This window comes from Chionomys nivalis, chromosome 15 (genome assembly GCF_950005125.1).
Source record: "Chionomys nivalis chromosome 15, mChiNiv1.1, whole genome shotgun sequence".
Lineage (NCBI taxonomy): Eukaryota > Metazoa > Chordata > Mammalia > Rodentia > Cricetidae > Chionomys > Chionomys nivalis.
Window position 1 is genome coordinate 45,105,002 of NC_080100.1, and position 25,907 is coordinate 45,130,908.

The following is a 25,907-nucleotide window of genomic DNA, read 5'->3' on the forward strand; positions in this document are numbered from 1 at the left end:
TTTGGTTTTTTAGACAGGATTTCTCTGTAACAGCCCTGGCTGTCCTAGAACTCACTCTGTAGACCAGGCTGGCCTCGAACTCACAGAGATCTGCCTGCCTCTGCCTTCTGAGTGCTGAAATTAAAGACGTGCACCACCACCACTAAGCAAGAATGCTAGAGAAAATGCTTCAATAAACATTGTCTTTTTTTTCTCATTCATAGGCTGCCGCTGATGAATATAACAGACTAAAGGAAGTTAAAGTAGTAAGTATCTAATTTTAAGATTCTTTTTTATTTAATGTTTATTATAATGACTACACCATTCATGTATATGTACACTGTTTATAGACAAAGTTCCTGCCATTTACATATGAGCATTATAACATTAATTTTATTTGTAGCTACAGCTTATACTGATTTTCTTTTTCTTTTTTTTTAATTTATTTATTATGTATACAACATTCCTTCCATGTATACTTGCAGGCCAGAAAAGGGCACCAGATTTCATCACAGATGGTTGTGAGCCACCATGTGGTTGCTGGGAACTGAACTCAGGACCTCTGGAAGAGCAGCCAGTGCTCTTAACCTCTGAGCCATCTCTCCAGCCCCTTATATTGATTTTCTAAAAACTTTTTTGAGACAAGGTTTCATTGGGTATCTGACTGGCCTGGAATTCAACTTTATAAACCAGGCTGGCCTTGAACACACAGAGATCCACCTGCCTCTGCCTCCTGAGTGCTGGGATTAAAGACATGCACCACCACTGCCCGGCCTACCTACCTATTTTATTGCTAACAATTATTTGGTTCTGGAGTGAGTTGATATCCCAGTGGAGACCTATTCAGATTTTTTCATTCATGCGATTCATTTTCTCCCTTCTAGTCTGCAGATTTTAAAAGTAAGAGGAATTACTGCAAGCAGCTGAAGAGCAAATTATCGCACATCAAGAGGATGGTTGGGGAGTATGATAGACGGAAAACTTAGGCAAGTGCCTGCTGCTGGGGAGATGTGGCGCATCTGTCCGCCTGATGGCTCTGCAGTTCTCTTCGGAGGCAAAGTGACTTTGGACTCTAATCTGGGAAGTTAAAACTTCGTGATCATTACCAAGTTTCTGTAGCGTTAATACCATCAGTTTCATATCGTCAGTATTGAAACATTTTATAAATGGCTTTTGATAATCCACTGGGCCGAACACTCCAATTAGGAATTTCACACTTTACACATTGATTCTTGTATTAAGAATGAAATATTGTTCAAGGGTGTAAATTCAAAGACAGGTGCTGGTGTGGACTGTGTTGTGAACTTTCACACACCAGACAATGATGTCTTAATACCCAAGTGTGTTCCTCCAGGTGGAGGCCATCTCCTTAATCATCTCAGCAGCCCTTCAGGTGGCTTATTTATAATCACTTTTCAGGTGAGGAAGTTGGGTCCCTGCCGTGATGTCTCCACAGCGAGACTGCTTGCTTCCCAGAGGCGGTGTTGGCTAAGTCTGTTTTATGACTCACAGCATTTCCCCGCCTTTTGTAATTCCCTACTGTGTACAGTACATCCTGTCGGCCACCTTCCCTACTGGTGTTTTTCTTGTATTGACTTTAACATAAATGATTACACATTATTTCGCCTTCACATTTTTCCTGATTTCTAAGATCATGTAACATTAACAAATGTGTGAAATTTAAAAATTGTAAATATATTATTTACTTTTGAAAGATCATTTTAAACCCAGGGTTAGAGTTTTGTGTATTTTTAAAATACTCTTTATACTTGATAGTTTACATGTTTTTTTTTTTGTTTTTGTTTTTGTAACCCACTAGATCTTTTCACTGTATCAGAGTATCCAATTACATTTACAATTATGGCTTGAATTGTATTTCACAGGAGCGTTCAAGTTTTGTACATATTTTGTAAGGTATTAAAGCCTGGTGTTCTGTAATGTGCTTGTTTGATATCATTCGTGCTGTGGTGGTCAGCTGTGCAGAACTAGACTCAGGAGTTTCAGTTGTGTGAGCTGTCTTGGGTTCTGTGCCAGCTAGTGATTCCTAGTCCTTGGGCAGTGAAAAACACAAATCTGTCTGGATATGGAATAATGTTCATACAACAGCAGTGTCTGAAAATTCATGATGTTCTTTAAAAATTAAGGTTCTTGTTAGTAGCATAAAATCAGTTGATAATACTGCATACACCAAATAGTTTGTGTACATCGAACTCAGTTTGGTTTATTTTTTATTTTGTTTTTTTTGAGAGAGGGTTTCCCTATATAACTTTGGCTGTTCTGGAGCTCACTCTGTAGACCAGGCTGGCCTCAAACTCGCAGAGATCCACCTGCTTCTGCCTCCCGAGTGCTGGGATTACAGGTGTGCACCACAACTGCCAGGCATTTGGTCTATTTTTTCCGAAAATATTTTACATATCTTCTAGATATTGAAGTACATGTTTTTGTGAATACAATTTTGAATTATTTTTTCCAGGATAACCTTTTAAATAATGTTTTTGTACAACCTTGGTTCATTTTTTTAAAAATTGAAGAAAAATTTTACTTTCTATATGCTAAGCATAATGCAAAAAGCATTTTCATAGCTTTGGGGTTGACAGCGAGTTGACACCGTCCCTGGCTTTATGGTAACTAGCCCTTTGTTCTTGGAAATCAGTACTTTTGTGTTGTTTTGTTCTGGACAGGATTTCATAAGGTAGCTCAAGCTGGCCCTGAACTAATGATTAGTTCAAGTTGGCTCAAATTTTCAATCCTCCTGTTCCCACCTTCCTAGCGGTGGGATTACAGGTTCTACTCCATGCCTGGCTCATTTAGTTTATGAAGCCAACTTTCTGGTGTCCTCACAATGTTGCACGAATTCTAATTGGCCTTAATAATAGAAACCCAGAGCCAGATATCGGGGTAAATACTGAAAGATCAGAGAGACAAAGGAGCAAGCCACAGCCAGCTCTTACCTTCTAACTCTTTAGTCAAGCAGAGGGTTGAGCTCCCATCTCCTCCTGACTTATAGTTCTCTCTCCGCCCAGCCATATCACTTCCTCCAGACCTCTGTGGTTAACTAGTGGCTAGCTCTGCCCTCTGATCTTCAGACAAGCTTTATTTCTTTTTTTTTTTTTTTTTTTTTGGTTTTTCGAGTCAGGATTTCTCTGTGGCTTTGGAGCCTGTCCTGGAACTAGCTCTTGTCAGACCAGGCTGGTCTCGAACTCACAGCGATCCGCCTGCCTCTGCCTCCCGAGTGCTAGGATTAAAGGCGTGCGCCACCACCGCCCGGCGACAAGCTTTATTTCTTAGAACACAAACAAAATATCACCTCATCACAAAGCAAACCTGTTTTGTTGAGTGAAGAAAATGAAGTGGCAGGAATTATAAAGCTGTGCCATAAAGTTATATGTTGGAATAAAAATAATTATTTTCCAATGTGGTGCTACCACCACAGGCCTGAAGCCAGTCAGTACAAAGGTGTGTCTGTTGGTGCTGATATTAACTAGCTGGGTCTAACCTAGAGAAACCACTTAGGCAGTTTTCTAGCAAATAATGGGGTTAGATTAAACTTCAGAGGTTTCTTATACTTGCTGACCCATGGTTCTCATACCCACTCTCTGCTAATCAACTGTTCTGGAGACTAGTTTGTGAAAACATAACCCTTCTTATAAAAGTTCCCTGCACAAAGTGATGCCTTATGTGTGTGATTTTATTTCAAAATTAAAAGTTTTCCATTTGAAAAGCTGAAAAATTAGTATAAACATACATGAACTCACCCTCTCCCCAAAGAGGAGGTGATACTGTTTTGTTGCTTGTTTCTTTGTTTCTGACACAGCCTTTATGTAACAACCCTGGCTATCCTAGAACTCACTCTGTAGACCAGGCCTTGAAATCACAGGGATCCATCTACCTCTGCCTCCCGAGTGCTGGAATCAAAGGTGTGTGCCACCAATACTGTTTTGTTGTATGTACTTTATATTTTTGAAATAAAGTCTAGTATTTATTGGTAAATATTAGTCCAGTATTTGCAGTTAAAATTGTATAGACAGACATAAAGGATATCTCACTTAATTCTTGTAACAGTCCCTTGGCATATAACTTCCTTATTCTTATTTTATGGATAAGGAAATTAATAATTTGATATATTAACTGGCTGAGTCACGTACTAGTGAGTTTAGAACTGAGGTGGACTCTCGATCCTGTGGAGTGGTGCATTCTGTCAGTGCTTCCTTCCTGGATTGACGAGATAAGCGGTGCACTGTATACGGCGGGGCTGCACTGTGAATAAGACGTCTTATTTTAGTTTGAATGCATTTGATACTTTACACTAACAGGAAATGGTTCATCTGAATCTGCAGACTCTGTAAGGATCTGAATGGGTCAAGAATGGTCAGGGCAGAAGCCTGCTGTCATTGTGGACTGTGGGACTCTGGTGTATGGGAATTCTTCATACAACGACAAATCCCTGCCTCAGCCTCGAAACAGAAGTTTCTTTTGTCTGAACTTTGTCAGAGTTTTATCTGGGTAAACTGGAATAGGATTTATACTTGATCTCCTGTCTGATTTGACTGCCCTATACTAGCTTATCTGAAAGGATAAATTAACCAGGCAGAGTTTATCATCTATTGAGAGGTAAGGTCTCACTTTGTTCCTCAGGCTGGCCTTGAACTTGTGACCCTCCTTTCTAAGCCTCGCGGGTGGTGGGATTGCAGGTGTGTGTCGCCCTGCTCAGCTCTCCTCCAGTATTTGATATTAGCCTTTCTCATAGTGGGAGGGAATGAGCCAATGTACATAAGTTGGGGTAGTTTTTAGAAAATACTCTGCTAGAGAATTGTGATGATGATTGGCGCTGAGGGAAGCATCGACTATACACCCTGGATGTCTTTATGTGCTGTGAAAGATACGGAAGGGTGTGCCCTCCTGCTTCCAGCTGTTGGCCACAAGACCTGTGAACGGCTGTTGCCTGTGTATGTTGTCTCATTCTTCCTGTGCGCTATCCAGCAAACTCAACTCCTGTACCTCAGGCTTTTGGCATCTCTAAAAGATATCTGAGAGCCAGGTATGGTTATGTACTTCTATAATCCTGTCACTTGCTGAGGCAGGAGGATCACTTTGACTTTGAGGCCAGCCTGAATCACCTGATGAAACTCTCAAAATGGGGTGTGGTGAGGGCTACTGGAGCAGCGGCTGAGTGGTTATGAGTGGTTATGTGGGTACTGAGAATCAAACTGGACCCAACTTTGACCCAAGTTTGATTCTCAGTACCCACATAGGGGGGCTCATAACTACCTATAACTAACTCTTCTGGCCTCTGCTGGCAGTGTATTTATGGGTTCAAATGGACACAGACACATATACACATAATCATTGAAAAATTTTTAAAATATTTATTATGTATACAGAAATACAGTGTTCTGTCTGCATGTATGCATGCAGGTCAGAAGAGGGCATCAGATTTCATTACAGACGGTTGTGAGCCACCATGTGGTTGCTGGGAATTGAACTCAGACCTCTGGAAGAACAATCAGTGCTCTCAAACTCTGAACCATCTCTCCAGCCCTATTAAAAAAATTTTATTGGCGTTCTTGGGTTAGAGCTACAACACCGTGCTAACATGCTTGCCTAGCACATACATAGCTCACTGTCCAGTCTGCAGAAATGCAAAGATACTGGTAATCTTATGGAAGTAATGTGTGAGTTAGAACTGATCTTGTCAAAAGTGAGATAATAAATATGTCCAAGCAATCCTGTCTTCCAATGTTAAAAACTTTTAAAAGTTAATGAAAGTTTTAGAAAAGGAAATTGTATTTTATTTTAAAATTGTATTACTGGGGCTGGAGAGATGGCTCAGCACTTAAGAGCACTGTCTGCTTCTCCACAGGTTCTATGTTGGATTTGCAGCACCCACATGATGGCTCACAACCGTCTATAGTGGGATCTGATGCCCTCTTCTGGCCTGCAGATGTACATGCAGATAGAGCCCTCAATATATAAATAAGTTCTTTTTTTAATCTCAGCACCCAGGAAGGCAAAGGTTGGCTGATCTTTGTGAGTTTAAGGCCAACCTGGTCTACAGAGCAGGTTTTAGGACAGCCAGGGCAACACAGAGAAACCTTGTCTCAAAACCAGCCCTACTCCTGCTCCTTCCACCAAAAAGTGTTGGAAATGTTCACTTCTCTCAGTCTTTCAAGTTAAAACACTTTTTGTATTTCAATTACATTCCAGTAGCCGAGCTATTCACAAACTTTCCAACTGCACCGTGTCCAGCTGTCCATGTAAAAAAACCCAGATTTTATATGTATATTTTTTTATTTTGAGACAAGGACTTAGGATACAAGTTCAGACCAGTCTTGAACTTGTAATCCTCCTGCCTCAGCCTGCCTTCATTCTGGCATAATAGGAATGCTCCACAATATCCAGCTCTTGTTTAGCTCTTTACAGTTGTACGTGATTGGAATATTAGCCATAATTACACTAATATTATATCATGAATTTGTGCACATTTTGTTTAGCACCCCCCCTTTTTTGGTTGTTTTGTTTTTTGTTTTTCATGATACAGTTTCTCTGTGTAACAGCCCTAACTGTCCCGGAACTCTCTTTGTAAACCAGGCTGGCCTCGAACTCAGAGATCCATCTGCTTCTGCCTCCTGAGTGCCAGGATTAAAGGCATGTGGCACCTGGCTGCTTATAGTACCCTTATTAGTATAATTTTAGTGCAAAAGCCCCACAATTCCAGGAGTTCCAGCAGACTATGTTTGGCTATCTGTCTCAGCTTGTGGAATAGACAGTAATGAATGGCAGAGAAAGATTTTTATTAAGGTGGCCACGATGAGAAAAACAGATAAAAGGGCTTGCCAATACCAAGTCTGTCTTCAGAAGGCTGAGAGGAACTTGGAGATTTTATAGAAAAGCGAAATGGGAGAGGCTTGTGGTTTGCGTAGGCGACAGAGCTTGTGATCTGGGTCAGGACATGGGTCTGATTTCTTATGCCGGTTCAGTTCTGGTTCTGCAAAGTCTTCTAGAGAACTTGTTAGTGATGCCATCACTCTGGGGCAGTCTGTTTGCCATAAGCTGATTTCTCCAGTGCCAGCGAGCAGCCTCACATTATAGGTAATTGCCCTTGTTTGGGAGGTGATCTGTCCTGCCAGGCTTGCTTTTGCTTGGGAGGAGTTTTGGCTTCTTGTCATAAAGATGTTTGCAGAGCAGCCTTGTCATTCCTGGAATCCAAGAGAACTGCAGAAGGGAGTGAGTTAGCAGGAAAAATGTTAAAAAAAAAAAAAAAGAAAAGAAAAAAAAAGAATGAAAGAGCCAGAAGGCAGGGACTGGTGCCCTTCATCTTCCTAGTTTAGTCTTAAAACGCCTTTCTAAAGTTAATACAGAGCCAAAGTTAATTTAAACAGAGTTAAAGTTATGATTGGGAAAGTCTGAATGTGTTCTTTTTCTTTCTTTCTTTTTTTTTTTTTTTTTTTTTTTTTTTTTTTTTTTTTTTTTTTTTTTTTGGTTTTTCGAGACAAGGTTTCTCTGTAGCTTTGATGCCTGTCCCGGAACTAGCTCTTGTAGACCAGGCTGGCCTCCAACTCCCAGAGATCCGCCTGCCTCTGCCTCCGAGTGCTGGGATTAAAGGCGTGCGCCACCACCGCCCGGCTGAATGTGTTCTATTTCTACAAATATACTTTAAATATAGTGGGGGGAAATCCTCTTCTATTTTTTGTTTAAGGCGCGCGCTCGCGGTGGGTGTGTGTGTGTGTCAGGGGACGTGACAGGAGAGATGGCTCAGCTTTCAAAAGCCCTTGTTGCTCTTCCAGAGGGTCTGGATTTGATTCCCATCATCCATATGGCGGATAACAAACACCTGTAACTTCAGTTCCATGGATCCGATGCCACATTCTGTAGCCTGCCCCAACTAGGCACATACATAGTGCACAGACATGCATTCAGGCAAAAACACCCACACACTTAAAATTTAAAAACAGACTCCCTAAACCGATGTATAACATATCCAGAACTTGTCGTTTTAACCGTTTGCAGAAATGCACCCCACAGTAGAAATCTTGGCGTCACCACTAATTAGTTTTTTAGCTACAAGTTCAGCTGCCCCCGTTCTCACACGGGCGGTCCCTCAACCACACCAATATTCCTCTGCTTCCGAGGCTGCACGCGGTTTCCTTTATCCGTAGAGCGTTCCCCATCGGCTGGCTAAACGTTCCTGTTCTGGGTGATTCCTCAGCTGCCTCTCTTTGGAAGATTCCCCTAGCCTTGTTCTTCCAGATCCGGCACCGCAAACTAGTGGGCACCATACCTCCCCAGCTCCCCCATCTGGCAGGTGCTTCCCGCAGCCGCCGGAACGTTTTTTTGCGTGGTTCCAGCGCGCTGCGGAGGAATTTTGACAGCGCTCCCTATCGACGCTTCCGGTGAGGGTCGTCTACCCCCCCAGGGCCCGTGAGTGCACAGCTAGGGGCCTGCGCGGGCAGCACCGAGGCTTTGGAGGTTGGAGTGTGGACCGGAGGGACCTGGAGGAGAAGACCGAGGTGCGATGCCGGAGCTGGCCTCGGGGGAGACCTGGAAGGTGGAGGGAGGGGCGTGTGCAGGGGGGCAACTTCCGCCTGCCTAGCCTGGCTGCAGGCAGAGGAAGGTTCTCGCTGCCTGCGCTCTCGCTTACCGCATCCCTCTCTCTGCCCGTGTGACCTGGAGCGAGCGTCCAGCACCAGAGCTGGTCATTTCTGAGAAACACGGGCAGGGATCGCCCTTGTCAGTCATCCTCGTGCCAGGCAGGGTAAGGTGAAGCAGACTCTTGCCAGGTGCCATGCGCGCGGCGGCTCTCGTGTTTGCTGAAAGCGTTTCCAGCCCCTTCGACAGCAAACACTCCGTGGACTCCGTGGACCTACTTTTAGCTTTTCGGGTGGGGGGGGGTGGCGACTGAGATTCCAGGAACTGGATTAGTGTATCTGCAGTTTGGGGAATTTTAATTCTTCCCCATTGTAAGAGTTTTAATTAAGTTCTCCTGTTAAATGCCTTTTTTTTTTTTTTTTTTTTGAGACAGGGTTTCTCTGTAGCTTTGGTGCCTGTCCTGGAACTAGCTCTTGTAGACCAGGCTGGCCTCGAACTCCCAAAGATCCGTCTGCCTCTGCCTCCCAAGTGCTGGGATTAAAGGCGTGCGCCACCACCGCCCGGCAAATGCCCTTTTAAGACCAAAATTGCTGTAATTTTTACCTATTGGTTTTTATTTTCTCAGAACGTCAAAGAATAATAGAGATAAATAATAAAAAAGTAAACAGTATAATAAAATGTATACAAGCATAAAATAATATATAAAATGTAATAAAAATAATAAAGAAAAATACAAAATATTTTTGATGTGGTGGAACTACATTATACAAGTTTAAAAGCAAGGTTATGCGAAGCGTGTGTGCACTCGCTCCCACTTGTCCTGGGCTCCCAGGGTACCCCACTAAGCCCATCTAGAGCAGGATTTCCATTGTTAGTATTCGCATTAAGTGCAGAAAACAAGGTATCGGAATGTTGGGTTTTAGTCACTTTATTTACTCCTCAAGTACATTCACCAGATAGATGGCCCCAAGATAGTGTTGAAATAGCTCATGTTGTGAAATACTGTCCTTTATGTTTTCAAGAGATGATGAAGGCTGTTAAATTGGGATAGATGGAGACAAAGTGAAATAAAAGATAGGAGACAGGCATCTCCAGAAGCGGGATTATCCTTTATTCAGAACAAGGGAAGGGTCGCCAGGCTCTTTGTGGAAGTGGAGACTGCCCTGTGGCTTTTGGGGCTTGAGAGGGAAAGGGTATCTCAGGGCGAGGGGTTCAGTGGATCATTTTCTGGCCTTACTTCTGCCCTAGCGGTTTCAGATAGGAACTGTTCGTGCTGGCAGTTACTCTTGGCTTGGGGGCTTCTAGGTAAGCATTTGCCAGACAGATATTCTTACCCTTTGTAGGTAAACTGTCAGGTTTTCTGAGACAAACGAATCTCTTACAGAGATAATAAAAGACCTCTAAATTAAGTGGGAAATAAACAGAATTTAAGTAATAGCATTCGATTGTGGCAGGTTCCATTAAAAAGTCCCTCGGAAGTTGTCTCCAGCCCTCTAACCTATCGGTAGATTCCAAATTCCAGAAGTCCGTGTATGGGGCTAGATCTTTAGTGAGCAGGTTTTTTGGTGTGTGTGTCTTGTTTTGTTTTCTGAGACAGTCAGCTATGTAGGTCACACATTGTCTTCACATAGACCTGGGCACACACCTTTAATCCCAGCACTTGGGAGGAAGAGGCAGACAGATATTTCTATGAGTTTGAGGCTAACCTGGTGTGCATACAGAGTTCCAGGCTAGCAGGGCTACATAGACAGACTCTGTTTGAACAAAAGAAAGTAGAGACCCTCCTGCTTCTGCCTCCTGAATGTGGGCAGCTCACTCACCTCAGTTCTGTAGATTAAAAAAAAGTTTCCAAGCCAAGTACTCATACCTGTAACCTCAGCACTGGAATGCTGAGTGAGTTCCCGACCACTAGGGCTACATAGTCTTAAACATTCACCGCATTACCATGACCCCTCCATATGTATGTATATATATTCTGTTTTTGGTGAATATGTGTTGTGTGTATGGTTTATTTGTGTGTACCCTAGAAATTGATGTCTATTGTCCTTGTGTAGTTTTTACGTTTTTTGAGATAGGGTCTCTTACTGAGCCTGGAGCATGTTGGTTTGCTTGACTGGGTGGCCATCAAGATCCCCCCTCCGCCCAATCCTGCCTCTGTCTCCTAGGGCGAGAATTACAGATGTGTCTGTATGTGAGTAGTGCTGGGGATAAGAGCTCAGGTCATTGAGTCTGCAGGACCCTCCTTTCCCTTGAGACAGGGTCTCATGCACCCCAAGCTGGCCTTGAACTCACTGAGACCCACCTGCTTCTGTCTTTCAAGATCTGTGATAAAAGGAGCTAGTTCTCACTGCCTTGAACTTTGACCCTCCTGTCTCCACTGAGTTATAAGCCTGTGCCACCTTTCTCAAACTGAGGTCTTTGTGCATAGTAGACAGTACTCTCTCAACTGAGCTACATCCCTAGCTTTTTTCTTTTCTGTAGAAACAGTGTTAAAAAAGGAGGATAAAGTATTGCTTATAGTCCTCATTACCTTTGTCCAGGTCGGTTGGTGTTAGAGGATATGCTTTTGTCCTTATTGGCGGTGGGGAGGGAACCTCCCCCTGCAATCTAATGTCAATTTTTCACTTTTTTTTTTTTTTTTTGAGATAGCATCTCGTTTTGTAGCCAGGCTGGCCTGGAGCTCATTGTGTAGGCCACACTGGTCTTAGACTTGCTGCTATCTTCCAGTTGAGATTAGACTTGTGAGCTATCATCATCCCCAGCAATTTTGCCTTTAATTAATAAGGAAACAGATGTAATGTGAATATATATAAACTAAAAAGCAGAGGAGTCCAACTAATCTTAATTCTATCATGCAGATGAAATCATTTGTAATACTTACTGTGTAGAGCAGGCTGGCCCCCCCATCATAGATCTTTGTGTCTGTCTGTGGAGTGCAGTGTTGAGATTAAAGGCATACACTACTGTGCCCAACTAATACTTATTGAATGATCAAAAAATTCCTTTTATATTTTTCTTTTAATAGTTGAGATCATATTCCATATGTAATTTTGTGTCTCATTGAATTATGAGTTATAGCATTTACCTATTTATAAATGATAAATTTCTATCCTCCTACCCTGCCCCAAGACAGTTTCTCTGTGTGGTCCTGGTTGTCCTGGAACTGGATCTGTAGAACAGGCTAGCCTCAAACTCAGAGATCTGCCTGCCTCTGTCTGGGATTAAAGGCATACACCATCCCTGACTGGCTGATAAATTTCATTTTGCTTGAGAATTGTTTTTCCTGTTTTTTTTGGGACAGGGTTTCTCTGTGTAACAGCCCTAGCTGTCCTGGAACTAGATCTTGTAGATCAGGTTGGTCTCAAATTCACAGAGATCTGCTTGTCTCCTGAGTACTGGGATTAAAGGTGTGTGACACCACCACCTGGATAAATTTCATTTTAAAACATGTGGTCCTAGGCCGGGCGGTGGTGGCGCACGCCTTTAATCCCAGCACTTGGGAGGCAGAGGCAGGCGGATCTCTGTGAGTTCGAGACCAGCCTGGTCTACAGAGCTAGTTCCAGGACAGGCTCCAAAACCACAGAGAAACCCTGTCTCGAAAAACCAAAAAAAAAACAACAAAAAAAAAACATGTGGTCCTAAAACAGTCAAGCTTACACAAAGGAGAGAAAGAACAATGAATTGATCTCTCAGTTATAATAATTGTTGGTTATGGTTAATCTTATTCTTATTTCTCAGAATTCTTGTCCAGTGACATGTTCATGAAACAGTTTTTATTTTTTTACATGTTTCAAATATTTTTGTTGTTGTTGTTTTTGCTTTTTTGTTTTTGTTTTTCGAGATAGGGTTTCTCTGTAACTTTGGAGCCTGTCCTGAAACTAGCTCTTGTAGACCAGGCTGACTTCGAACTCACAGAGATCCATCTGCTCTGCCTCCTGAGGGCTGGGATTAAAGGCGTGCACCACCACTGCCTGGCTAAATGTTTTCTTATATTCTGATATTTTAACTTTGTCCTTAACTATCACATAATTAAATTCATTTTGTAATAACCATCTTTAGAAAACGTGTGATCCAATGGTTTGTTTACAGTGTTGAATAAGCACATATCATTATACAAGCATGGATGAAGAGCCTGAGAGAACTAAGCGGTGGGAAGGAGGCTACGAGAGAACCTGGTAGGTAGATGTAAATGTCACATGTTGTGGACATTGTTGCTTTCCCTTCAGCTTCAGTTTACATGCACCTCATGTAGAATCTCTTTTGTGTAGCTTCTGCCGTAAACTATTAGAACATTTTAATCACAGCAAAGTCCCTTTGGACTCACTCCGTTTCCACCGCCTGTTAGACAACTGTGAATCTGTGACCTATAGACTCACCTTTCTTGTACGTTTTATATAAATTTCAAGGCTCATTCACGTGTATGTTTCTTTGTAATTGCTGTATAGTATCCCATGTACTGTTCTGCTACATTTTTGTTTATGCATTCAGCATTTGATGGACATTTAGATCAGTTCCAGCTTTTGGCTATTGTGGATTGTACTGCTACAAAATTATATATACACATTTTTACATATTTTAATTTTTTGGGGTTAGTACTTTTAGCTTATCTTTTCAAACCAATAAATATCGACTACAGGGAAATTCTTAAAGAAGATGAAAGTGGATCACTTAAAGCCACGATAGAAGACATTCTCTTCAAGGCGAAGAGGAAAAGGTATGAGATGCTTCTGTGAAAGCGTTACAGGAGGGGAGATAGATTCCTGAAGCCTTCCTGTCTCGCTCCAGCCATCCTTTAAAAAAGCACCCTTCCTTTTACTGTGTGCTCAGTAGGAAGCTCATCCATAGTTGACCAGGGTAAAGAACTAGCAACTAGCCCTGCCCCCAGGAAAGTAGTGTTCAGAAACTGTCCGTGTGTATTCCAAATTTAATAATTCACTAAAAGATACAGATTAGTTGTTTTATTGGGTTTTTGGTAGCGTACGGTGTTGAAATGAAGTATTTTTTATGATTTTTAACAGAGTGTTTGAGCACCATGGACAGGTCCGACTTGGAATGGTATGTTATGATTTTTTCCTTGACTTGTGCAGAACTAGTTTGGATCAGAGGAATATTCTGACTTGATAGAATAAATGGTAAAACAACTACTTCTTTAAAATATATTTAAAATATATGGAATATTTGAATATTAAATGATATTTTTGCTTCTCAAAAATGTACTTGGGAATTTCATTTGTATTTGGTAGATGCGCCACCTGTATGTGGTAGTAGATGGCTCCAGAACAATGGAGGACCAAGATTTAAAGCCCAGTAGGCTGACTTGCACTTTAAAGGTAGAGTAAAACCATTTAAATCTGTGCTAAGTGTAGGGAACGCATTTACATACACACACATGTATATATGTTTAAGAATGTAGGAAATGTTTTGCTTTGTTTTTCTAACTAATAGCAAATGTTAGCTATGTAGAAATGCTGCTAGATCATTTTCTAAAGTGATTTTTTTTACCCCAAGAGCTAGTCTATAAATACGTTTTGAATTCTCCAACAATTTTTAAAAATTATGTATGTACATTGGTGTTTTGTCTCCATGTATATGTGTGTCAGATCCTCTGGACCTGGAGTTACAGACAGGTGTAAGCTGACATGTTGGTGCTGGAAATTGAACCCAGGTCCTCTGTAAGAGTAGCCAGTGTTCTTAACCACTGAGCCATCTCTCCAGCCCACTTTTTTTTTTTTAAACAAATATATGAGCCAGCAAGATGGCTCCAAAGTGTTTGCTGTACAAGACTGACAACCTGAGTACCACTAGTTGCTCTTCCAGAGGACCCAGGCTCAATTTCCTGTGCCATTGTGACAGTTCATAACTGGCCATAACTTATTGTTTCAGGAATCCAGCACCATTTTCTGACCTCCACAGGCATCAGGCAGGTCATGCGCAGGTATACATGCAGGCAAAACACCCATATACATAAAATAAAATAAAAATGGTGGAAGGAGAAAACTGACTAACTCTAGAAAGTTACCCTCTGACCTCCACGTGTACACTGTGTTTGTTTTTTCTCTCTGTCTCTGTCTCACACACACACATACAAACACACCATGATAATAAAAAATTAACTTGTTTTTAAAAAAGACTTGAAGCCATGAAGTGGTGGCTCACACTGGTGGCACACACCTTTAATCCCAGCACTCAGGAGGCAGGCCAGCCTGGTCTGGTTTGAGACCAGAGTGAGTTCCAGTACAGCCAGGGTTATACAGATGAATCCTGTCTGGAAAAACAAAATAAAAACAAGATCGAAAAAACAAAATAAAAGACTTGAATAAGTAATTGCTTTGGTTTATTATTTCCCTAAATTACTAGTTCTTAACTTTCCTAATGGTCTTAGGTGACCCCTTTGAAAGTGTCATTTGTCCCCAATGGGTCGCAACCCTCAGGCTGAGAACCGCTTTCTTGAGGCTAGTTATCCCCTGCCTCCCCGAGTGGTTCTCATTCTCCTTTGACTTTTGAATCTGTGCTTTCAATTTAACAGATTAGATTAACAATATTCTAATTTATTTATTTAGTTTTTTTCCAGACAGAGTTTCTGTGTGGTCCTGGCTGTCCTAGAACTAATTCTGTAGAACAGACTCAGAGATCTGTTAGCCAGGGGTGCACAGTGAAACACTGTCTCACCAACACCTTGTATTTCTTCAAAGAAGTGCTACTTAATAAATAGATTCTACAGAATATTGAAATGTTCTTTCTTGTTGTTATTTTGCCTTTTATAATACTTCCTTTTAATTTCCTTTTAACAGTTGTTGGAATACTTTGTAGAAGAATATTTTGATCAAAATCCTATTAGTCAGGTATGTAGATAAATGGTAGAATTCAAAATTAGATTCCCTGCTGTCAAATATAGTTTATTTCAAGAAGATGAGGCATATATTGTATGAGGTATTAAGGAAACCAGATCATGTACCTATTTTTGGTGTACTTGATAGTGAAGAGCAAGCTAGCTCAGGGTTAGACATGTGCTGGGTTAATAGTGTGTAGTCAGTTCATAGCCAGATTGTCAGAAACACCATGAGGAAAAAGTTCATGTGTGTTCCTTGTTTCTTTTGCAGTTACTAATTGATAGTTCATGTATTTCTTTATGAAGAGGAAATAATTTGTTATATTAAAATAATTATTTTTTGTTTTCGTTTTGAGATTGGAATACTTATAACTAAGAGTAAAAGAGCTGAAAAACTGACCGAACTCTCAGGTGTGTATAAAAGTGTCTTTACAAGGCTCAAGGACTTTCTTACCTGACTCTGTAATCTTCCCGTGTGGCTTGCTGATAAAGTGAAACTTTCCTCTGCATTTTAGGTGAACAACTTACTGTCCTTTTATTGAACTCTTGGGACTTACTGTTAATTGTTTCAAATTGAGTTCTGAAGTGTTGGATGATTGCATTGAAATACACATCCTTATCCTGAAAATAATAAGATAGCCTAATTGTTCGCGATTCATAAAATTAATATAATGTTGAAATTAAATGTCTAATTAAGAAAGCAAAAAGTATAAAAATTGAATTGGGCTATTTATGAATAGCGATAGAAATGGCTCAGAGCACTTGCTCTTTCAGGGGATCTGGGTTTAGTTCTCAGCACTCACACAGGGACTCCCAACTGTCTGTTACTCCAGTTGTAGGGGCTCTGACACCCTTTTCATGTGCAGGCGAAACTGTCATACACATAAGTAAATAAATAAAAATTTAAAAAATTAGTGGCAGTTTCTTTTGCCTTTATTATATATGCTGTTACAAATTTGTATCACTGTTTTTTGTAAAATATATTATCCCTTAAATTAGGTTCTCAGTTTTCTGTTAGTACACATAAGGGAGATGGCATACTTTGTTCACTAATAGTTCTTCCTCTAGCCACAAGGAATCAAATATACATTTGTCAAAAGTGTGCCAGGAAATCAGTTGACAATAATCCCTACTAAATAGTCCTAGAGAATGTTAGGGATGTAGCTTAATAAATAAGGCCCTGGGTTTGAATACCAATACCATAAGAAGCAAAAATCAGGGGGAGGAGAGATGGCTTACTAGTTAAGAGCATTGGCTGCTCTTCCAGAGGATCCAAGTTCAATTCCCAGTACCCACATTGGCCCATAATCATCTGTAACTCCAGTTCTTGCAGATGTGATGTCGTCTTCTGGTTTGTAGGGACACCAGGCACACACATGGTGCATAGATATACGTGCAGCCAAAACAGCCATTCACATAAAAAAACAAAAATGCAAACCAACTCAAAGTAATTTCACTGAAAAAAGGAAATTGGCATATATTCAAAAGTGGACTGATTTCTCATGTAACTGTTATGTATATTAATGGGTAAAGATTTTATATCTATATATAGCAAAATATATAGTAATATATGTGAATAAATAATATATATATACACACATATATTCTTTTCAGTATGAAACAAGACTGTCTACCAGATATCTCTGATAAAAATGCAAACTGATAGAAATTGAAAGCATTCTGTTCTTTAAAATCATAAATTTGTAGTTTGGAAACAATATGCTTTTCTATATTTATATATAGAATTTTATTGAAAGTTATTTCATTTTACTTTAGGAAACCCAAGGAAACACATAGCATCTTTGAAGAAAGCTGTTGATATGACCTGCAGTGGAGAACCGTCTCTCTATAATTCCTTAAGCATGGCTATGCAAACCCTGAAGTCAGTATTTTAAAATTTATTTATTCTGTTTTTGATTGTGTGTCTGTGTGTGTATATGTGTGTGTGCAGGAGTACAGCAGGCCAGAAGAGAGTGTCATATCCCTTGGAATGGAGTTACAGGCGTTTGTGAACTGCCCAACATGGCTGCTGAGACTCGAGCTTTGTGCCTTTGCAGGAACATATCTTCCTGTAGTTGCTGAGCCATTTCTCTAGGCCCCATTTCTTTCTTTGTTTTTTCCTTCTTTTTTGCTCCTTATCTTCGCCTTTCCCTTCCCCTTCCTTCCTTTCTCAGGACAGTATTTCCCATGTTGCCCAGGCAGCCCTCCAGTTTGCTGTGTATCTGAGGATGACCTGAACTCCCGGTTCTTCTGTCTCCACCTCCCCAGTGCTGGGATGACAGGCATGCGCAACCGTAGCCAGTTTATATTATTATTTATAATTGTTTCAGAATTTTTTCTGTGAGTTGTGTTGGGTTTCATGAAGCCTGTTTTAACAAGAGTTAAGTAGGAAAAATCTGAAATGTCATGTATGATGTTTATTTTGATGTTGCTTATTTTTAATTTGTATTTTATCAGTTAACATGTATCTGCAGTGGATTTAGAAAAATACAACAAAATTCACAGTGGTATACAAGAATTTTTAAAAAAATTTAATTAAGAATAAATTGAATGACTAGGCATGGCATTGGATGCTAGTAACTGCAGTACACCAGAGGCTTATGAGTTTGAACTATATAGTAAGACTCTGTTGAGAGAGAGATTGAAATTAGATTTTTTTTTCTTTCTTTTTCTTGTTTTTTTGAGACAGGGTTTCTTTGTGTAGCCCTAGCTGTCCTAGAACTCACTCTGTAGACCAGGTTGGCCTTGGTCTCAGAGATCCACCTGCCCCTGCCTTCCAAGTGCTGGGATTAAAGGAGTATGTCTACTGCCCAGTGAAATTTAGAATTGGATACCAAATAATAATCGTGAATTAACTGTAACTTTTTTTTTTTAACATTTATTACCTTATTTTGTAGCTTAGATGTATAAACCATATGTACTCATTTTGGATGAATTTTTTGCTAGTATAATTTGTTTGATCTATTGTAATGTATCTTCACCTCTCTTTATAGACATATGCCTGGACATACAAGTAGAGAAGTACTAATCATCTTTGGTAGCCTGACAACCTGTGATCCGTCTAATATTTATGATCTCATCAAGGTAGGACCACAACTGAAGCAGACTCTAAAGAAAATGTTGTAGTAAATTTATCAGTAGTTTTCAGAACACTATTTTTCAAAGTTATTATTCATAAATGTTTTTCTTTTTCTTATGAAATATTTCATCTTTCTGGATCTTATGAAGACCCTGAAGGCAGCTAAAATCAGAGTGTCTGTTATTGGATTGTCTGCCGAGGTTCGAGTTTGCACTGTACTTGCTCGTGAAACTGGTGGTATATATCTCCATTCTCAAATAATTATAGTTACTGTGTAAGAAGAAGTTTATTAATTAAGTAGGATGTTTTGCACTATTAAACTGAAACCTTTTTTTTTTTTTTTTTTTTTTTTTGGTTTTTCGAGACAGGGTTTCTCTGTGGTTTTGGAGCCTGTCCTGGAACTAGCTCTTGTAGACCAGGCTGGTCTCGAACTCACAGAGATCCGCCTGCCTCTGCCTCCTGAGTGCTGGGATTAAAAGCGTGCGCCACCACCGCCCGGCAAACTGAAACCATTTTATGTTTGTAGTTGAGAATATGCCGTAATCTTAAGCATATTGATTTTATTAAGCAAACACTTAAAATGCAAGGAACTTTCAGTAGGTCAGTGTTTAGAGTTATAGCTTTCAAAACACTAGTAAGCTCACTTTATGTAATACTTTGTAAAGACTGTAGCTTGGCTTTAATTTTATTTACTATTATGCCTAGAGAATTTGATTGAGAGATTTATTTAAATTATTTTTAAATGATAATTTACTTAAAGTGGTTATGAAAATCTATATTTTCACATGATGAGACTGCCTTAGACTGACAGAGAAGCTCTTGTCTTTATAACTGCTGTGTTTTGCTTTTGCTTGTTAGGCACATACCATGTTATTTTAGATGAAACCCATTACAAAGAGTTGTTAACACATCATGTTAGCCCTCCTCCTGCCAGCTCCAGCTCCGAGTGCTCACTCATTCGTATGGGTACGTGTTTCTTCTGTGTCGGTTTACGTGTTTGCCTTTGGTTCAAACTAAGCATTCTGCTTTCATTTGTGCAAGTTATCGCTTTAACATTTAAGATTTTTCTTACTTAAATCCTTTATAATAAAAAATTTCATGCTGAAGTGTATTTATAAAATAAAGAGAATTGATAGTTACGTATAGTCATGTCATATGAAACACTTCTGGCCTTTTTTAGCTAGGAAGGTACAGAGGTGTTTTATTTAATGAAAAGTACTTGTGGTAAGAAATTTCCTAAATAAGCTACAAAATCTTTATTATATAATCAAAGTATGTCATACAACCTGCAAAGACAAAAGTTGCAATGAGTACACCAGTTACTCATTGATTCTCCCTCCCCCCAGAAGCAGGAGATGATTGGTCATAAAAATGATTATTTAATGCTTTTTCCTTCCTTCCTTCCTTCCTTCCTTCCTTCCTTCCTTCCTTCCTTCCTTCCTTCCTTCCTTCCTTCCTTCCTTCCTTCCTTCCTTCTCCTCCTCCCTCCCTCCCCCCCTTTTCTCCCTCCCTCCCCCCCTTTTCTCCCTCCCTCCCTCCCTCCCTCCCTCCCTCCCTCCCTCCCTCCCTCCCTCCCTCCCTCCCTCCCTCCCTTTTTGGAGACAGGGTTTCTCTATGTAGCTAGCCCTGGCTGGCCTGCTTCAAACTCATTGATATCTACTTGCTTCTTCCTCCGATGTGCTGGGATTAAAGGTGTACATCACTATGCCTGGCATTTATAAGAATTTTTGCTTTTATTTTCTAAAAAATTTATAATGAACACAAGTTGCATTGATGTTTTTAGAAGGTATACATATATTTTTTTAAACATTAAAAAAGAATCTCCTTGCTTAATTTGCCTTTTTAAAATACCAGTGAAATGAAATGCTTTTCTACCTTGGTTTTGGATATTTGTGATACCAGTAACTTCTTTTTCCTGTGGGTTTTTTTTTCTTCTGTTGTTTTTGTTTTTGTAAACTATGTTAATATATACTTAACTGTGTGCTGGAAAGATTGAGAGACTGAGTTAATAGAGATGAAGCATTTAGAATTTTTTTTTGTGTAAAGTGTATTTTATTTTAGATTTGCTAATTTATATATATGGGTACTTTATCTGCATGTACATCTGGATATCAGAAGATGGCATCAGACAGTTGTGAGCTACCATGTGGGTGCTGGGAATTGAACTCAGTACTTTTGGAATAGCATTGAGTGCTCTTAACCACTGAGCCATCTCTTCAGCCCTAGAATAATTTTTATTTTTATGTGCATTGGTATTTTGCCTGCATGTGTATCAGTGTGAGGGTACCAGATTCCCTGGAACTGGAGTTACAGAATTGCTGGGAATTGAGCCCAGTTTTTCAGCCAGTATTCTTAACTGCTGAATCATCTTTCCAGTTCCTATAATAATTCATGTTGTAAATATTTAGTATATTTTTCAGTGATATGTTTGCCAGTCTTTTAAATTTAGTGATATATTTTTTTACTCCATTTGAAAGTTATTATTTAACTTATAGTTTATTTGAAATACTTTCTCTTCATGCATCTAATGCAAATAATTGACCTTACTTTAAAACAAAAACTAGCAAACAATATCTCTTTATGATGTTCACACTGGCCTCAAATTCCAGGGTTCATGGAATCTTCCTGCCTTCGCCTCCTAAGTAGCTGGAACTACTGGTGTGTTGCATTGCACCGCCCTTGCTGTTCTTGGTCATTTGTTTAACTATTTTGTGATGCTGGAGATTAAACCTCAGGCCTTGTACATACTAAATACATGCCATACATACTTAATTTAATTTTTTCTTAAGTTTGTTTTTATTTGTAGATCCATTTTTCAGTTTTATTAATGATCTCTCTTGCTCTCATCTTTCTGGTTTCTGCTTTTCCTAAAATTTCTTCCATATCTAGTCCCTTAAATTTCAAAAATTTAAAATTTAAAACAAATATGTACTTAAAGAGAAACTATATCATGTAATGTATATTTATTTATATTAGGAGCTATATAAAATATGTGAACTGTTTCTTTTTAGATGCAGTATTAATAAATTAAAATATAGATAGACATTTTGGAATGTGAGGTCATATGTGTAGCTAGATCGTTTCCCTTTTCTCTACTTTTTCTTATACCTTTGAATTAGAATTTCATCATATTATGATAGGCAGCACCTGAGAGGTAGGAAAGAGCTTTCATACGACTTTGTTGATTTTCTGGTAGGACTATTTTTAGATTCATAGTTCTAAAATTCTGTTCTTTGTCCATAAAAAGAAATTAATACTTTAAATTTTTTTTTAAATTTATAAAGGATTTCCTCAGCATACCATTGCTTCTTTGTCTGATCAGGATGCAAAACCATCCTTCAGCATGGCGTAAGTAGAGAGCAATTGTCAATGATATTTTAGCATTCAAAATTTATTCTTCTAAGTTTTAGCTTAGATAGAAGGTCTTAAAATACAATGATTTTTATAAACTAATAACATGTACATGGCCATAAAAAGAAATGATCCTCTTGTATATGTCTATGCTATGATAGTCAGGATATATTACTAAATAAAATGGCAAGGCTGGGTGGTGGTGGTGCACGCCTTTAATCCCAGCACTCGGGAGGCAGAGACAGGTGGATCTCTGTGAGTTCAAGACCAACCTGGTCTACAGAGTGAGTTCCAGGACAGGAACCAAAGCTACAGAGAAACCCTGTCTCAAAAAACAAAACAAACAGACAAACAAAGACAAGGTAGAAATGTATACTACATTTACCAGTCATCTAAATTAAAGGTGGGGAGGGATACTGGCTCACACCTGTAATTCCAGGACTCAGGGAGACTGAGGCAAGGTGATAGTGTTTAGTTTGAGGTCACTCTGGTCTGTAGAATGAGATCTTGTGTCAAAAAGCCATAAAGAATAAATAAAATAAAAATGCAGATATGAGTAAATGTATTTACTTGTTTATTCTAAGGATAAAAAATAATATTGGGAATAGAAAGTTAAAAAAAAAACATTAACCTTGGTGGGTGCTTTGGTAACTTAGGGAGGCTCTTCTCAGAATACAAAGGGAAAGGAAGGTTGGATAGAGCTAAGTGGTAAAGTGCGTAACTATTCTGCATAAGGCTGCACAAAGGACCTTTGATAGAGCCCATAGTAATGGGGTCACATTAGGTTAGTGGCTGATCTAGACCAGACAAGTGATACTAAAAACAAATTTTGAGTAGATCAGTAAGTATCTCAGTTACTTTATTCTAAAACAAAGCTCTGAATGTTAATGGAGAAAAAAGTTAGCACCCAGAACAGCACAATTTATAGTAGCTGAGAGCATGCAGAAATGACTAGGCAGCCAGCTGTGCTGATGAATTGTCATATGCCAGCCAGCACTTGGGGATGAGATAGGAGGATCATGGCAAGTTTAAGGCTAGCTTGGGTTGTAAAGAAAACTGGGAAGAGAGGGAAGGAATAAAGGAGAGGGTGGGAAGGAGGCAGGGAAATTGGTGGTGGTGGTAGGGATTTCCCTAGAAAGAGAATATGAGATAATGAGAAAAGATACAGATAAAGAAAAAATAAAGAATGGAGAACACTTACTAGAATTAGGAGATGACTATTAAAATAGCCAATGTAAATACACTTTATAATTCTCTAAGCGAAAGAGAACTTGACAATGTATTAAAAGACTTCTAGAAATGAAATCAAATTTCTAGAAATGAGGAATATAATGTCTGTGATGAAAAGTGCATTGGAGGGCCTGAAGAGATGTCTCAGTTGTTAAGATCACATAACTTTCCTCCACAGGACCAAAGTTTGGTTCCTAGTACCTACATTGGGCAGCCCACAGCTGCCGGTAGCTCCAGGTCTGGGGGATCTAACACTTCTGGTCTCTGAAGGCACCTGTACTCATGTGCACATACCCACTCACAGACATACACACTCACACAAAATTAAAAATAAAATCTTAAGCACAGTGGTTGGGATGAACAGAGTAGTTAGTGCAGGAGAAAGGAAAAAAAATGAATTCAGAGGCAGCAAGAGAAACTTCAAAATAAAGACAGAAAAAAGTCGAGCATTAGTGAGCAATGAAACATACATGTTTTCAAATAAAATTTTACTCATTTACCTATGTAATACATATTTTTTAAGACCTGATCTCATTATGTAGCCCTGGCTGGCCTAGAACTCACTATTAGACCAGGCTGGCCTTGAACTCAGAGATCTCTCTGCTTGCCTTTGTCTTCTGAGTGCTGGGATTGAGTTACATACTTTCTTTAGCTTTTTTCACCTTTTAAAAATAACTGTTTTCTCCCACAGGCATTTGGATAATAGCACTGAGCCAGGACTTACGTTGGGAGGCTATTTCTGCCCACAGTGTCGAGCAAAGTACTGTGAGCTTCCTGTTGAGTGTAAAATATGTGGTAAGAACTCCGTTATTTTTCACTCAATAAATTAGTATTGAATAACTTCCTATCTATATAGCTGCTGAAATAAACATAGAGTCCTGCTTATTATGAATTTAATTTGTACATATAAAGTAGAAGTAATCCACTTCTAAGAATAAACATATCATTATAAATGTTTCCTTATTCTCTTTCTGATAAGTATATTTTTTAAAAGCACCTTAATAGACAATTTTGGGCTCTTAATATAATCTATATATAAATAGAATGAGGAATTAATATAATTCTAAGACCTTTCATTTTTAAGTAAGCAAATTGTTTTCTAAGAGGGGGGTTGCATTTAGTGACAGAACAAATTCTATCCTGGAATTTGTTTTTATGGCTACAGGTAAAAAACTCTCAAGGTCCTAAAATTACTGAGTGCTGGGTGTGTAGCATAGTGTCAGGTTCTTAGTGTGTGTGAGGTCCTAGATTTGATTCCCCACAAGAAAAATAAAAATACTTTTTCTAAGTGTGTCGTTTGACTTTTCAGCTATTATCTTAATGAGGTTGTACTTATTATTTCTGTCTTTATGCATCAGGTCTTACTTTGGTGTCTGCTCCTCACTTGGCACGATCTTACCATCATTTATTTCCTTTGGATGCTTTTCAAGAAATTTCCCTAGAAGAATATAATGGAGAAAGGTATATGAGTTTTGATTTTTATGTTACACTTGTAAACTAATATTTGGAACAGTTACCACCACCTAAAGTTATATTAATTTGTGCAAAATTACATCTAATATAGAAAATGACATGTAGAATACTCTGTATTTCTAGAAATTTGTTTATTTCTCTAAGCTCCCATATTGTAGTTGAGAGTGATGTGTACTGTTTTGGTGGGGAGTGGGGGTTGGGGTGGGGCCTAGAAAAATGGCTCAGTGTTTAGGAGTGTGTACTGCTCATGGAGAGGACCCTGATTGGGTTCCTAGTACCTTGGAGCTGCCTGTACTTCCAGCTCTAGGAGAGTCTACGCGTTCTTTCTTCCATATATCCATACATATGCATATACATAATTAAAATTAATCTTTTCTCTCTCTCTTTTTTTTTTTTTTTTTGAGACAGGGTTTCTCTGTAACTTTAGAGTCTGTCCTAGAACTCACTCTGTAGACCAGGCTGGCCCAAATTCATGGAGAGGCGCCTGCCTCTGCCTCCTGAGTCCTGGGATTAAAGGCATGTACCACCATTGCCAGCTAATATGGCTGTTTTGTAATAAATTCTGAGAACCTGTGGGCAGGGTTGATGCTATGCATTTATTTTAGGGCCTTGTACCTGCTGAGGTTGTATACCAGCCCCAGTTCCAAGAACTCTTATCTCTTTTTTTTTAATGTTTAAGTGCTGTGTGTTTTCAAATTTTAAACAATAGATACATTAAATTAAAATTAATTTAAGTCAGCTAAACATAAGCCTCAGTTGTTCAAGACTATCTCTGGTTCTTTTTCTTTTTGCAAATGTGTGGGGTCATATTTTGTAAATAATTGCTTTTTTTTTTTTTTTCCCCGAGACAGGGTTTCTCTGTAGCTTTGGAGCCTGTCCTGGAACTAGCTCTTATAGACCAGGCTGGCCTTGAACTCAAAGAGATCCTCCTGCCTCTGCTGGGATTAAAGGCGTATGCCACCACTGCCCGGCATAATTGCTTTTTAAAATTGTTTTTATTGAGCTATACATATTTCTGCACTCCCCTTCCTTCCTCCCCTGAACTCTTAACTCTTACAACCAGTCCTGGAAAACAAAGCCACAGGCATCTACTATATGTAACAAATTCTTTGGTGCCCTCTAGGATTCTCTGCTATTCACTGTATTTTGGAGAACTGAAAAATAATAATTCAAATATTTTCTGTAGGGATCAATTCTCATAAAATTCTAGTTCAGAAAACATGTGTTTATTTAATCATAATGAAAATAATAACTAACCTTTGGGTTATGTGATGACCTGGGGCATATTTTATAATTTTTCTTGTTGTTCTGAGGAATTATAAACAGGGTTATTGGGTATACTGCAAGGAACACAGGCTAGACTATAACAAGAGTTCCGTA

General features: G+C 39.3%; 2 protein-coding genes across 9 annotated transcripts in view; both read left to right on the plus strand.

The window, feature by feature from the left end:
* The window catches only part of Ocln (occludin), a 49,369-nt gene extending 46,294 nt beyond the window's left edge, over positions 1–3,075 (plus strand). For both annotated transcript variants that reach the window (XM_057790186.1, XM_057790187.1), the window contains exons 8-9: positions 204–245; positions 864–3,075. In XM_057790186.1, coding sequence (XP_057646169.1) covers positions 204–245; positions 864–965 — 144 coding nt within the window. In that variant the 3' untranslated portion in view covers positions 966–3,075. The remainder of the gene's footprint in view (positions 1–203; positions 246–863) is intronic.
* Positions 3,076–8,370: 5,295 nt separating this feature from the next.
* The window catches only part of Gtf2h2 (general transcription factor IIH subunit 2), a 40,682-nt gene continuing 23,145 nt past the window's right edge, over positions 8,371–25,907 (plus strand). For 4 of the 7 annotated variants that reach the window (XM_057789831.1, XM_057789834.1, XM_057789837.1 and 1 more), the window contains exons 1-14: positions 8,574–8,731; positions 12,655–12,740; positions 13,202–13,279; positions 13,584–13,620; positions 13,809–13,895; positions 15,357–15,407; positions 15,751–15,805; positions 17,171–17,276; positions 18,388–18,478; positions 18,623–18,710; positions 19,332–19,439; positions 21,758–21,821; positions 23,746–23,849; positions 24,413–24,515. In XM_057789831.1, coding sequence (XP_057645814.1) covers positions 12,685–12,740; positions 13,202–13,279; positions 13,584–13,620; positions 13,809–13,895; positions 15,357–15,407; positions 15,751–15,805; positions 17,171–17,276; positions 18,388–18,478; positions 18,623–18,710; positions 19,332–19,439; positions 21,758–21,821; positions 23,746–23,849; positions 24,413–24,515 — 1,028 coding nt within the window. In that variant the 5' untranslated portion in view covers positions 8,574–8,731; positions 12,655–12,684. Of the gene's footprint in view, positions 8,487–8,573; positions 8,732–12,654; positions 12,741–13,201; positions 13,280–13,583; positions 13,621–13,808; positions 13,896–15,356; positions 15,408–15,750; positions 15,806–17,170; positions 17,277–18,387; positions 18,479–18,622; positions 18,711–19,331; positions 19,440–21,757; positions 21,822–23,745; positions 23,850–24,412; positions 24,516–25,907 lie in introns of those variants that run through there. The other 3 variants (XM_057789835.1, XM_057789836.1, XM_057789832.1) reach the window with 2 other exon arrangements.